Raw genomic sequence first — 12,756 nt, 5'->3', positions numbered from 1 at the left:
GGATTTAACAGCTAGTGACCATTGCTGTTGTCAGATGAATATCAATGAGAGCACGATCATAAATACTCACTTTACAGTTAATATTGTGAAAAGTTTTGCATTTTGGAGAAATTTAAGCAAACCGGTTTACAGAAAGATGGTCAGCATTAACATTGGCAATTTTTGTATTTCATTGATTTTTTTTGTTTTTTTTTTAAATTTTAGTCAACAACAATAACGTTTTAAACTGATTGGGTGCATTTTGCAATTATTCGACTTCCACATTTAACTACAAATGAAAGTATCCATCTATCCATCTCTTCTCCTCATTAGGGTCATAAGTGAGCCGGAGCCTATCTGCCGGCAACGTGTGGTGACAAATAGAACAAATAAATGCTCTTCCATTAGATAGAAGGTACAACAACCCTGTTGCCACTTGTACGAGAGACTAAGTCACAGTTTCCTGCAGCTATAGCAGCTTTGTCGTCAATTTAGCAGGCCCGGATTTCGTACTGATGAAGGGAATTTGTGAGTAAATTAAGACAAGAACAGAATGGTTGCAGCCATAATACTTTTTTGTGTGTGACATTTTTGTTGGTTTGGTGGTGTGCCACGAGATTTCATAAAATGAGCGACTTGCCTCAATAGATGTTGGGAAACCCTGAACTCGACCATCATGCTGCCCAAATGACACCCAACACAAATTGCTGCATTCAAATAGTAGTTAAATCCCTTTTTTAGATAGACATTTTGCACCCATAGGCTAGGAATTGTTTTGTGAGGAATTGAATACACTCAGCTGCAACTTTTATTAAATAGATCTCTTTTTACAACCATATGATTACTGTAGTTTAGTGATGACGCTTAGCAAACTGCTTTAGCACATTTTGCAATCATTTGATTAGTGACCCATTTTGTGACATCAACGACATTTTGTTTTTCCATTAAACACTACCCATGACTAATTTAGCACTTAAAATGTTTTAACTTCATTTCCCTTCAAATGTATCTGCCCAGACAGAATGTTTGCATGTAACAAATGCTTATCATTAAACGCTAGCGCCACCCAAAGTTGAAAGTAATAATAATCAAAGTCCGCCCTCCACCGAGACGATGGAAGCAGTGTGGCCGGGGACAAGCGACTGCCGAGCGGCTGCTTTGCGTCCAACAAAGCACCACCGCCTCTACCGGCCGGGAGCGAGCTCATCAACCCGGGCAGGCTGAGGTCAAATTCGACGTTCAAATGCGAAATGCGTCAGTGTGGCGATCGCTCTGTGGCGTGGGTTTAGAATAGGACAGGAAATACACACGCTTCTATTGTTCTGCAGCCACGGTGGGCTCGTGGGCAGCTTCCATCATCATCATCATCATCATCACCATCACCATCACCAACATCACTTCTGATTCACTCCCCAAGCTTCCCCTAACGATGACAACACTTGTGCACAACTCTCTCCTCGCCTACAATTCACCGCCCAAATCCCAATTATCCCTGCCATACACATCCACTAGCTTTGTGTTTACTACAACATAGCAAGTGGGTACTTGCTTTCAAGGACACAGGCTCGCCTACGGGCAAAGGAGCGGCCAGGGGTGGGTGTGTGTGTGTGTGTGTGTGTGTCGCCTTGCTTCGAACAATTAGGGTTGCTCATGTAAAGTGATGATACTATAAATTGTGTCAGATGACGCACAAGTCACGTCGAGTTGAGGGGGAAAGAGAAAGAGAGAGAGAGAGAGAGAGAGAGAGAGAGAGAGGGGGGGGCAAACGGCGACTGGGACAAAATGGCGCTACAGGGAGAGACAGTCCTCATAAAAATGACAATACAAGCTGAGAAATTGCTACATTTGTGGATTTGAACGATGGCGGTGTTCCCAAAAGACAGCAGAGTATTTTAATTGGAGGAGAAAAGCCCCACGTCCGAAAGTGTGATTGAGTGCCGCCGCGTCAGTTCCGAAACAAAAGAGAAGCGCTGCACCTCGTCGACTTGAGGCTGCAGCCCCCGTTTGCGGCTGGAGCCACAAGTGCACACCCGAGTACCCTCCTCCGACACCCACACGAAATAAAAGCGGCATTCGTTGCTCCCGCGGCCGACGCGTGTCACGTCGGGATGTGTTGGCAACTTTCCTGACAATGGCGAGGGAGCGCCGACCGCCATAGTGACAGATGTAAACAATTCGGTCCAAAAACAACGAACCGGGCCGACAACATCGGCGTGTCGCGACACAAATGAACCCACGATATCGCCACAAGAGTCACCTGCGACTCGGACGCGGTGACATTTCATTTATACGAGGTTTAACAGCAAATAATCTCGACCGCGTCACTTGATGTCAATGGCCGGACTGTGTTAGTTGTGAAAATGTAAGCAAGTATTAAAAGCCAAAACGGGACCGTGGACCGAACCGATTGCGTGCAATCGACAGAGCATAGATTCACATTTCATATGCACGACGAGATTCGCCCCGAGGTTCCGTCTGTTTGGGTCAATTTAACGCGAATCGTGCAAAATTGTTGGCGGCGCGTATTACTTCGGGCCGGTTTTCGTGGAATAAAAGTTGTTATTCGGTGCTGTCGAGACACGGCGAACGTGTCCCGGGGAAGCCCAATGCCTCTGCTATTGGCCCGAAACGTCGCGTGGGTCGGAACCGGCGCGCGCTTGTTCTATTTGAAGGGAATGGGAGAGTGAAGAAACACAAACGGGACAGCGCCAGTTCCATGGAGTCCGCTAGATCAGCTGCTGGCAGTTGCTGTTCTCAATCACGTCCGCACAGAGGCTTCATAGTACCGCTGGCGCGCCGGCGGAATTAGACACTTAAGACATCTTCTGGTCGGGCTTGTCGGTGTCCGCGGACGCGTCACGCGTTACTTTTAACAACAACAAAGAAAAAGTGACGTATTTGGGACTTGTTTGTTTTCCCCAAAGCGATCGTTCGTTTTTGTGTCGTTTTATTGCCAAGCTACAGACGGTTTTTTTTTTTCTCTCTCTCTCTCTCCTGTGTTTGTGCTTCCAACTTTAACCACAACAACAACAACAACAATTTAAAAAAAACGAAAACAAGAACCATGGCAGAGACATCGGCATCTCCAGCTAAACCCAAGAAAGCGCCCAAGCCCAAGAAGCCCGCATCTCACCCCAAATACTCGGACATGATCCAAGCGGCCATCGCGCACGACGCCAGCCGGAGCGGAGCGTCCCGTCAGTCCATCCAGAAGTTCGTCCGGAAGACCTACAAGGTGGGCGACAACGCCGACGTCCAGATTAAGATGGCCCTCAAGCGGCTGGTGGCGTCCGGGATGCTGCGCCACACCAAAGGCATCGGCGCGTCCGGATCCTTCCGAGTCGCCAAGCCCGACGCCGACGCCAAAAAGTCCACCAAGAAGCCGGCCGCCGCCAAGACCAAGAAGCCGGCCGCCGCCAAGCCGGCCGCCAAGTCGCCCAAGAAGGCGCCCAAGCCCAGGAAGGTGAGCAAGCCGTCGGTGAAGCCCAAGAAAGCGGCCGCCAAGAAGACCAAGGCGGTCAAGGCGACCAAGAAGGCCGCGCCGGCCAAAGTCAAGAAGGCGACGGCGGCGCAGAAGAAGAGCAAGCCCAAGGCCGTCAAGCCGAAAGCCAAAGTGGCCAAGAGGCCAGTCAAGCCCAAGGCCAAGCCCGCAAAGAAGGCCACCAAAGCGGCCAAAAAGAAGTGAAGGGACACTATCGCGCGCTGTGTAAATATTCCGGAAAGGACGCCTTTTCCTATATGTATTATTTTTCTAAGATCCCACGCGAACTCTCAACGACACCAACAATTGCAACTGGCAATGAAGACGGCTTTTAAGGATTCATGTGTGTACACTTGTGCTTGTGACATTGGTGGAGCCCTTGTAGTGACGTGGTCCAAGTTCGAGTGCTTTACTGTAGCGGATCCGTTCATTCCATCCACCTCATTGTGCGAAGTCTTTTAACTGAACGCCGCTTTGAACGACATTTCAATAAAACCCAAAACGTGTTTTCAAAAGTTCTTTTCATGCTCCTAATTGAGGAAGGACAAGCAGGTGACACTTGTCACTTTATTAGCCACACTTAAGTGGAATGTGGTTTTATGGAAGAGAATGAGGAATTTTGCACACTCTTAGTTTACGTACACTAGTTAAAGCTCAGGGACAACAACAACAAAACAAAACATCTCAAAAAGGTAGCTATACAGTTTTTTTTTTTTTTTTGGTCTCATTTTGTTCAGCGTTGGATGAGGCATCAATACAGTGGTTTTATACTTGAATATTGCTGCGCTCACAATTTAATTTCCCACACGGGACGACTTTCGAATCTACAAAATACATTTTTCATTGAGAGACGACATATGGGAGTATAATGTGGCATTATGGAAAAGCATGAGGAATCAAGGGGGTTTAATGTAGTTAATAGATTTCGCAATCACCATCTACTTCATTTTGTACACTTAACCCGTTTAGTCATTAAGACACTAAAGCATGAGGAATCAAAAGGTCACTTACCGGCCACTTCATTAGGTACATACATTATTTAGCCTTTAAAGAAACTTAAGTATCAGGAACCAAGGGGGAAATGCAGTCATTTAAAAAAAAACAACGTTTGACCCTCTGAATTAGTAGTATTAACTAATTAAAGAGGATATCATGGACAATTGTCACTTACTACTAGTTTATTTTAAGCCTGGAGTGCAGATCGCGTGATGAGTTGACACACATCTACACCCAGCAATCAGGAGGAGCACCCCAAGTTTCTCAACCCACATCTGATACTGCTCTCTTCTGGTGGTTTGGTGGAACTTTCCTTGACAACTGTTAGGACAAGAGTCGGGATAAACCCAGGAAAATACAAATCAGACACGTTTTTTCAAACAATTGGGATGTACGAAAAATACCCACAAACATTGATGGAAGTATTACCCTTACGGGGAAATATTGAAGATGTAGACGCCAGCTTCTGTAAATGTAACAGCTGTGTTCTTCTATTGAGAATGTTAAGAACAGGTCCACTTTCACTATGAAAAACCCAACATCACATACATTGAACGAGAAGTAAACACAGGGGAGCTAGCTCATTCAGCGGGGGAAGGAAAATAAAACATTTCCAAACAATTTGTCTCCAATATTTAATTAAAAAAAAAAAAATGAAAAAAAAAAGAATAACTTGAGAGAGATGGCAACCGAGTAGCGATTTGAATACATTTTCTTCCAAATTTGAAGGGTGTCCTTCAATCTCACCGGCCGGCAGTAAATGAACAAACATGCTCAAGAAGCCATTTCGTCTTCATCTGAGGCCTCACTGCAATCAAATAAAAGCTAATGCCAAAGTTTCCTTCTCAGGGCAAAGGGCATTGTCAAGATTCCAATAACATGTCTTCACTAGTTGCTGCTTCATGGTGACGTGAACATGAGGCGTAACCATCTAGCACCTATGGTCAAAATAAAGTTTTGAGTTGAGAGGCTCCAGGTATTCTTGGATATTTGTTGAAAATGCTTTGAATTCTGCTAAGGAAACACTGCAAGTATAATAAAACGTTTTAATCTCATGAACAATTAATTGAGGACTTCTTTTCCGGGCTGCTGTCCATTTTGATAGCGCACTTGTTTGGATTTCAACTTGTCGTTTGTGTTCTATGTGAATCAAGTAGACGTCACACCAGGTGAAGGTAAGGCAGAAAACTGGTCTATGGCAAAAACAGGAACTGTAAGGACCACAAAGACTGTGTTTTTCAAACACTAGGATAGTTCCAACACACACCGGGGCAGATTACAACTCTATCGGGAGTCTTCATCGGTATGGCTGGAGTGAGCAAACGAACAAAAAAACTCAACTTGTCCCAGGTCATTTCAGTCTGACAGCCACTCTGTAAAGAGCAAAACCCACAACTGCAACCACAGCTGAGCCCAATGCCACTCTCAGCCAGAATGAAGTGTTGCTCATCTCTGAACCATTCAGGTGCCTGAGGGGGAGAAACACAATATAGGTCAGACTTAAACACATCTTTACATGGCACCAGAGTGACTGACTCAGTGACTGATTCGTGGGGCCGCACTGAACTACATAAACTGCAAAAAAAAAAATTCTAATAATAATTCGACTAATCGCTCTGCCCCATGTTCACTCTATCTTTAATTAAAGTTAAGAGCAGGGGTTCATTATAAAGTCCAACATACGGGTACACAGCAGCCCAGGCAAGTCTGGTGTAGATGTTCTTGGTGCTGGAGTCGGGAAACGTGTAGGAGAAAGGCAACGGTTGAGGCAGTCTGTGTTTGGAGCAGAACTCAGCTGGCGTCACGCCGTGGAATTGCTTGACTTCGGGGAGGTCTTGCTTGGAGGCCACCAGCACACATGGGATGTCACTCTCCATGTAGTGTTGCTGAGTGACAACAAATAACAAAGTGAAGAAGGCAAAGTCCCCAACTAATATTCAGTAATAGCAGTTGTTCCCACAGCGAATATATGCCTGTCAGTATTGTTCTATGCCGTTTATTTGTGTTGCTGCTCCGTGTGTGTTCAAATAGCAGTTGTTCGAAGGTTGACGTTTACCCTAACAACTATGCTAATTTCTGTTGACCCATCTATGGGCTTTCACATGACTATTATTTTTATTATTATGACAAACACTGAATTTGCTGTAAGAGAACATTAGTAGATTACCTTGTATATGCTGGCGCAATAGTCAAAGGAATGTGGGTCACTGGCGTCATACATGAGACAAGCGACGTCGCAGTGGGAGTCCGACGCCTTCAGGAAGTCCGCCTCCACATCCACTTCGTTGAGCTGCACAGAAACCAGAGTGACGAGCACGCTTAACCGTTGAAGAATGCCATCGAGATGAGGACGGGGGCTACTTACGATAAGGGACTTCTCTTGATTGCTGATTCGGACCGCGTTTATGGCGAAGGGGGAGAAGGCACTGCTGCCGCTCGCGTTGTTCTGGTCGAGCAACAGATGCAACAGTCAGACCGCAGCGTGATTGCGCAGCTCTGTAGTTCATGTTCCTGGCGAACGGATGGCATCGTACCACAGTGTTGCGGCCTACGAAGGCCTGGAGAAAGGTCGTTTTGCCCGTCCCCCGCTGCCCGATCACCTTGCACAGAAACACTGAACGCTGCGTTTGGCGCTTCTCCAGGTCTGCGTCTCTCTCTCTCGTTACTGTGCATTTCAACAACAACAAAGACTAAATGTAAATACAATACCAAGACATGGGTGAACACTGCTTTCTGAACTGGAAAAAGTAGTTGAAACAGCACTCATGTTCCATGAAATTGTATTAATTTATTCCTGTTAAATGCGCCCCATGGCTCAATAAAGGTTGTGAAACACATTTGCATAGTAGTACTATTTCAAGGTGCAACAATGAATCGATTCATTGACAACAAATTGATCAAATTAATCCAAAATGTTTTGATAAATCGAATGCTAACATATGTGTCATATCTCAAGGACAATTACGTAGGCTGATCCGTTTGGCTGCATTGTACGAGATCCACACTAATAATCCTCTTACTGGGATTGTTGTTTCACGGCCCATGCATCATGTTCTTAGCTACCGTCCTTCATTTTGTATTTACGTCAGTGATTTGAAGCAGCACACGTGCTAAGAAATACACTCACCTGTGACTGCAGCCGTCTGCGACTCCTGCTCCGTGAGGATAGGATAGCCGAGGTATCCCAGGTGCTCCAGGCAACGGTGGATGTCGAGATAAGCAGACAGCCTGCATGTTAATAAAAACACGTGGCTAGTAAACGCATCTAAAAAGCTAGTGATCTACGGAATGCTTAAAAAAGGTCAGCACATACCTCCACTGACAGTGGAAGCCGTGATTAGAGATGTAACCCTCGGTGGTTGTCGGGACGGTCATGTAGACGTCGGCGCCCCACGGCATGTAAGGACAAGCACAGAACAGATTCTTCAGCTCTGCTGGTGACAGCGCAGAGTCCTTATCCTGAGAGGGGGAATGTTTTTATATTAAAAGAAGATGTGGGGGTGAGGAAAAAAATAAAAGCCTGAAGCCAACACTTCACATTTATTGCAATTGACAGCTCACCTCCCCAACATGCTCAAGACATACGGTGAGTTTGTTATTCAAGAATTCACATTTTTTATCTGTTAACTATCTATCCTCTGCGTATTTTTGGGCTCTTTCTCTACCACCCTACGATGGCAAGTAGTAAAAGGTGTCAAAGAAGTACGTTGGCGTAATACACGTCAACTGTTGTCAGAGCTTTGTATGGAGGGAGGAGCCAAGTTTAGCCTGAGTTGTTGGCAGAAGTTACAGTGAATTTTTGCCACATGAAAGTTTTTGTTCTGCATTTCTTTCCAAATCAAATCCTCAGGAAGCAACTCACAGTGGTGCCTTGAAATACAAGTTTCATCCGTTCCGTAACCACGCTTGTTACTCAAAACTCATGTATCACAAATCATCTTTCCCCGCTGAAATGAATTGAAATTCTATTCATCCGTTCCAGCTCCCTCAGATTTTCTTTTTAATCAGAAAAATTGAACTCTATAAAGTTTGACTTTATAAAAACATACAGTCATGACATAATTAAATACAATGTAAAGAAAGTTTTTGCCACATTTTTTTGGTTCAGTTCAGCACATTGTGCTGCTCCTTCTTGGTGTATGTGCCTTGGCCCTAGGCGGGCAGTATAATATTTTATTTTAATCAACTCGGTTATGCAGCAAACTGCCTGGATCTGAATTAATTCACTCTATAAACCTTTTGTGACATTTCTGTTTGGCGGTGCGCCGTGAAAATGGTCTCATGTAAAACGTGTGCCTCGGCTCAAAGGTTGGGAAGCAATTCATACGAAATATCGCTCCAGTTATACGAGTGACCAATTAAAACGAGATAAAAGGGATTTACAATGCCCATTCCTTCCACAACTATCAGTTGAGATCGCTACTCACGTCATCATACTTATCAAACAGTCGCTGGAGGAACTGGTGACCCAAATGATTGAGTTCAGTGGTACAGCCTGCAGGAACCCGTAGGCTGCCGTGATAAAAATCAAGCACAAGAATGTGTGACTAGCGGGCACAAAAACGAGAACCACAACAACAGAGCAGTACAAATGTCAGCTGACATACGCGGGGTAAAGGTAATCATCATTCAGTTCGAGGTTGTCGTCGTAACCAAACTTCCTGAGGATTGTCCACGTGGTTTCATGTCGGCCACGCTGGATGAATAATGTATTAAGGAACAAGAAACCTGGAAAATAAGAGCTCTTAGCGGAGAGTGGCATTGTAAAAGAAAAAGGGGGAAAAAACGGTTACATTTCAAACACTCAAAGAGAACTATTTACCATTTAAAGTCAGGCCATTGTCCTGCACTCCATCACTCGTATTTTTCCAAACAACCGTCTTTACATCTTCTAAGGCCTCTGGCGCCAGCGGATTTCCAAAACAACATTTCTAAAGGGAGGTTTAAAAAAACAAAACAAAACAGAAGTTCCGGTCAATTGGCATCACTTCAAACTGGAACACGTGGTGGTGAAAGCTTGTGATGAGCACTTGAAAACAGTTGAGCTCAGCGTCACTGAGGACGTGGTCGTTGTCCTGGTCGGAGATGTAAAAGATTCTACTGAGCGCTTTGACACACAGAGGTTTGAGCTGTGAGGGGAGAAAACAAAAGTACTAGGTAACACAAATATAAATGGAGGGAACCGGGACTTTATTTGAAAAATAGCCCACCTGTTTGTCCTCGGGGTCATACAGAGGGGCGGTGGGGTGGAGGACTGCCTTCTGTGCGTAGTAGAACAGCTCCGATATGTTTTTGAGATTCCTTGCAGAACACTCGAGGGAAAACAAAAGAAAGAAAGAAAGAAAGAAAGAAAAAAGCACACTGCATGAACAGCTCGGGCACAGGTAAATATTGAATGAAAGGCGTCAAGGGCAGTTAAATGTTACCTCGACACACGTCTCAATCTCAGAAAACTGGTTCATGATGGGGAGAATGGTTTCCATGGAGCTACCCGAGCGCAGATCCGACTTGTTCCCCACGAGGATGATTGGAACTCTTACGTGATTTAAAAAAAATAAATAAACAAACGCATATTTGTGATGCTGTAATTTACAAGTGTCAAACTCAATGACTGTGGATCAGATCTGACCCTCCAGCGGTGCCTTGAGATACGAGTTTAATTTGTTCTGGGACCACACTGTAACGCAAAACACATTTCTCAAAACATCTTTTTCCATTGAAATGAATAAAAATGCCGTTAATCCGTGCCAGCCTTCTAAAAATGTGCTTTATAAATAAATAGGACTGGATAAACTGTTGCGTTTTCATTTCATGTCATTAAATATCTGTTTACACAAAACCCTAGCAATTTGTTTTACAATTTGTTACCCGATTGTTCCTGATGTGAACCGAATGGTGAACGTTAAAGCAAAGCATGTACCAAAATGAATTTTTGGCGTACCGTTAACATCCCTAGCAATTATACATTTACGTTAATTTTTTTTTTTTTTTTTGGAAAAAGCATTCAAGTGTGCAGGGTGAAATTGCCTAGCAGCTCATCACAATGACTCCTTTTACAAGTTGCTACATACTTGTTTCCTTTCTCTGCATCGCCATTTACTAAAGGTATCCATTTTGTCTTGATCTGGAGAAAACAACAACATGGAACATAGTGAGTATTTTATGCTTCATATGCTAGTAAACAAATTTAAAGTGCTTGTGTATGTGAAAACTACCTTTTCTATTGAGTCCTCGTTGGTGACATCATAGACTAAACACACCACATTGGCCTACGAGGGATAAATTGAGCTTATTAGCCATGCATGTTGTTTGCGTGTTTTATAAAAATGACAAATGTCCTATACATCCATTTAGGTGCTCACCTTGAGGATCTCTCCTCTAAGGGTCTCATCACTCTGCTCTTTTTCTGTCAAAGTTATTGGACAATCATAATGCGCAAGCTCTGACAAAACTCTCAATGCACTATGAACACAATTTTTATTACAATATAGCAAACTGCACTACGTACAAATTTACCTGAGTAGTCAACGATGTGTGTGGGCACTTTCTCTGGAGTGACATCAGCAGGGATGGTGATTTCTTCAGCTCGAGACGGAACCTGCGAGTCATCATTGATTAGTATCCTGTAACATTTTACATACCATCTACCAACTATCTGTTTTGGCAAATAGCAGCTACAAAAATAAAGTAGCCATGTAATTTAAAGCCCCACCACACAAAACTCAGCAAGGAAGAGGCTGATGAGAGGAGAACTGTGCGGACACTGACCTCCTCGGGGAACTCCTCTCCAACCAAGGACATGATGAGGGAAGTCTTCCCCACCATGGCTGTTCGAATGGGAAAAAGGATCAAGCAAGTGGCAAATGCACATAATATTGAAGCTGCATGCTGGCAAATGTATCACAAAAACACTTGCGAATCTGATACCCAACACTAGAGCTGGGCGATTTATCGATCTTATTTGTCTAGGGGGCGAACATATTTTTTTCCCCTTCAAAGTGTGTCTCCGCTCACATGCACTGCTTACACCAACAACAAAGCTGGCATTGAGGAGATAATATTGTGAGCCCTCTAATGAATATTTTCCAAAGAAGCGACATGAATCGATTCCAAGTTATTTTAAAATTGATACGGCCCAGCCCCAACCAACATCTTCAATCAGTGGCAAAGTTCTACATTCTACCCATGCGTGTCTGATCATAAAGCAAACAGGTAACTGATAACATTTCTTATACTATGGTTCAATAAGTTCAAGGACAAGCTAATCAGACTGCAGTGCTTTATGTACTGTAGCTGTCAATGTAGGAGAGTCTAGAACAGGTGTGGGCAAACAGGGACTCAAGCACCACATTTGATTTTTAGCCCTCATCCTACCGAGCGGCGTCCGTTGGGCCCCCAGGTGGTTTCTGGAATGTGCCACACGATTATTAAAAAAAACACGACAGTCACTGTCTGTGTTTTAAGATTTTCTCCATGTCAGCTTGTTGTAAAAGATGTATTACTTTCAGGTTCGTGTGCGATGTCCAATTGGACCACAAGTAAAAGTAGCGATTTTCAGAAATAGGATAGGAAATAACTAATCAAATAATTCTCTCTTTGGAAATTCTGTTTTGTTTTGTTTGTTTACAATACACACATTTCTAAACAATGAGATCTTGTCTTTTTCACCCACTTACTAAACCATACTTTTCATGAGACAAATGTATGAAATTGAATAAACGTATTTCAATGAACCATGTTTTTTTTGGAAACGAATTCAACATAATTAACAGGGCATCCAGTGACAACTTAGCACAACCATCATGTCAAGTTTCACGTCATCTATTTAGCATGAGGTCGATACTTCTAGGAATAAAAACATTACGCAGTAAACCGCCAAACTATTTTGTTGACATGAACTCTATATTTCATACAGGTCACCGCCCATATTGGCTTGAAAAGCACAACGTTATTCAATTAGCCGCAACAGCTAATATTTGCTAATCAGCTAGCTGCTCGTCAGCTGTCATACTTACGTTCCCCCAACAAAAGTATGCTCACGTCTTGCTTCATGTTGCCTTCCCGTTCGAAGACCAGCTACGCACGGCGCTGTGCTACGGGGACATCCGTCTTTCATTTGAATGTTAACACTTTCGCTAAAAGACCCCCAAATGTGCTCCTCTTCGTTCGCTCCGCTCCGTTGCAATTTTTGGACACAAGGTGAAGTCGTACATTTCCGGTTCAAAAGGAAGGGTGAGAAAAGACGCCCTCTGCTGGACACGCGGAACGCTACACACAGTTGACCTGGACTGGACCGGGCT

At 44.0% G+C, this 12,756-nt stretch overlaps 2 protein-coding genes across 3 annotated transcripts; one reads left to right on the top strand and one right to left on the bottom strand.

Moving 5' to 3' along the window:
* Positions 1-2,800: 2,800 nt before the first annotated feature.
* Positions 2,801-3,996, top strand: LOC133417706 (histone H5). Its single transcript, XM_061705718.1, has one exon. It carries the CDS (start codon positions 3,044-3,046, stop codon positions 3,662-3,664), a length of 621 nt encoding a protein of 206 aa, XP_061561702.1. The 5' UTR covers positions 2,801-3,043; the 3' UTR covers positions 3,665-3,996.
* Positions 3,997-5,488: 1,492 nt separating this feature from the next.
* rhot2 (ras homolog family member T2) lies at positions 5,489-12,661 on the bottom strand. Of its 2 annotated transcripts, none has more exons than XM_061705716.1 (19): positions 12,497-12,661; positions 11,225-11,283; positions 10,973-11,054; positions 10,819-10,862; positions 10,672-10,725; positions 10,528-10,580; positions 9,883-9,991; positions 9,667-9,768; positions 9,487-9,585; positions 9,279-9,387; positions 9,064-9,184; positions 8,884-8,968; positions 7,770-7,915; positions 7,584-7,684; positions 6,991-7,121; positions 6,822-6,902; positions 6,624-6,746; positions 6,140-6,342; positions 5,489-5,925 (listed from the first exon to the last, which is right to left on the bottom strand). In XM_061705716.1, the coding sequence occupies exons 1-19, from the start codon at positions 12,570-12,572 to the stop codon at positions 5,808-5,810; spliced, it is 1,896 nt and encodes a 631-aa protein (XP_061561700.1). In that variant the 5' UTR covers positions 12,573-12,661; the 3' UTR covers positions 5,489-5,807. The 2 variants fall into 2 exon arrangements, with proteins under 2 accessions (XP_061561700.1, XP_061561701.1); XM_061705717.1 differs by having other exon boundaries at positions 12,472-12,593.
* Between the last annotated feature and the right edge of the window lie 95 nt (positions 12,662-12,756).

This window comes from Phycodurus eques, chromosome 19 (assembly GCF_024500275.1).
Source record: "Phycodurus eques isolate BA_2022a chromosome 19, UOR_Pequ_1.1, whole genome shotgun sequence".
In the NCBI taxonomy this organism is placed as follows: Eukaryota; Metazoa; Chordata; class Actinopteri; order Syngnathiformes; family Syngnathidae; genus Phycodurus; species Phycodurus eques.
The sequence above is the reverse complement of the archived record's forward strand: the minus strand, read 5'-3'. Positions and strand labels throughout refer to the sequence as shown.

Coding starts and splice junctions, on each gene's coding strand:
- rhot2 (XM_061705716.1), bottom strand. CDS start 12,572: ATGAAAGACGGATGTCCCCGTAGCACAGCGCCGTGCGTAGCTGGTCTT. Junction 7,685..7,769: donor GGCTTCCACTGTCAGTGGAG/GTATGTGCTGAC, acceptor ATTAACATGCAG/GCTGTCTGCTTATCTCGACA. Junction 6,343..6,623: donor ATTGCGCCAGCATATACAAG/GTAATCTACTAA, acceptor GTTGTCACTCAG/CAACACTACATGGAGAGTGA.
- LOC133417706 (XM_061705718.1), top strand. CDS start 3,044: ATGGCAGAGACATCGGCATCTCCAGCTAAACCCAAGAAAGCGCCCAAG.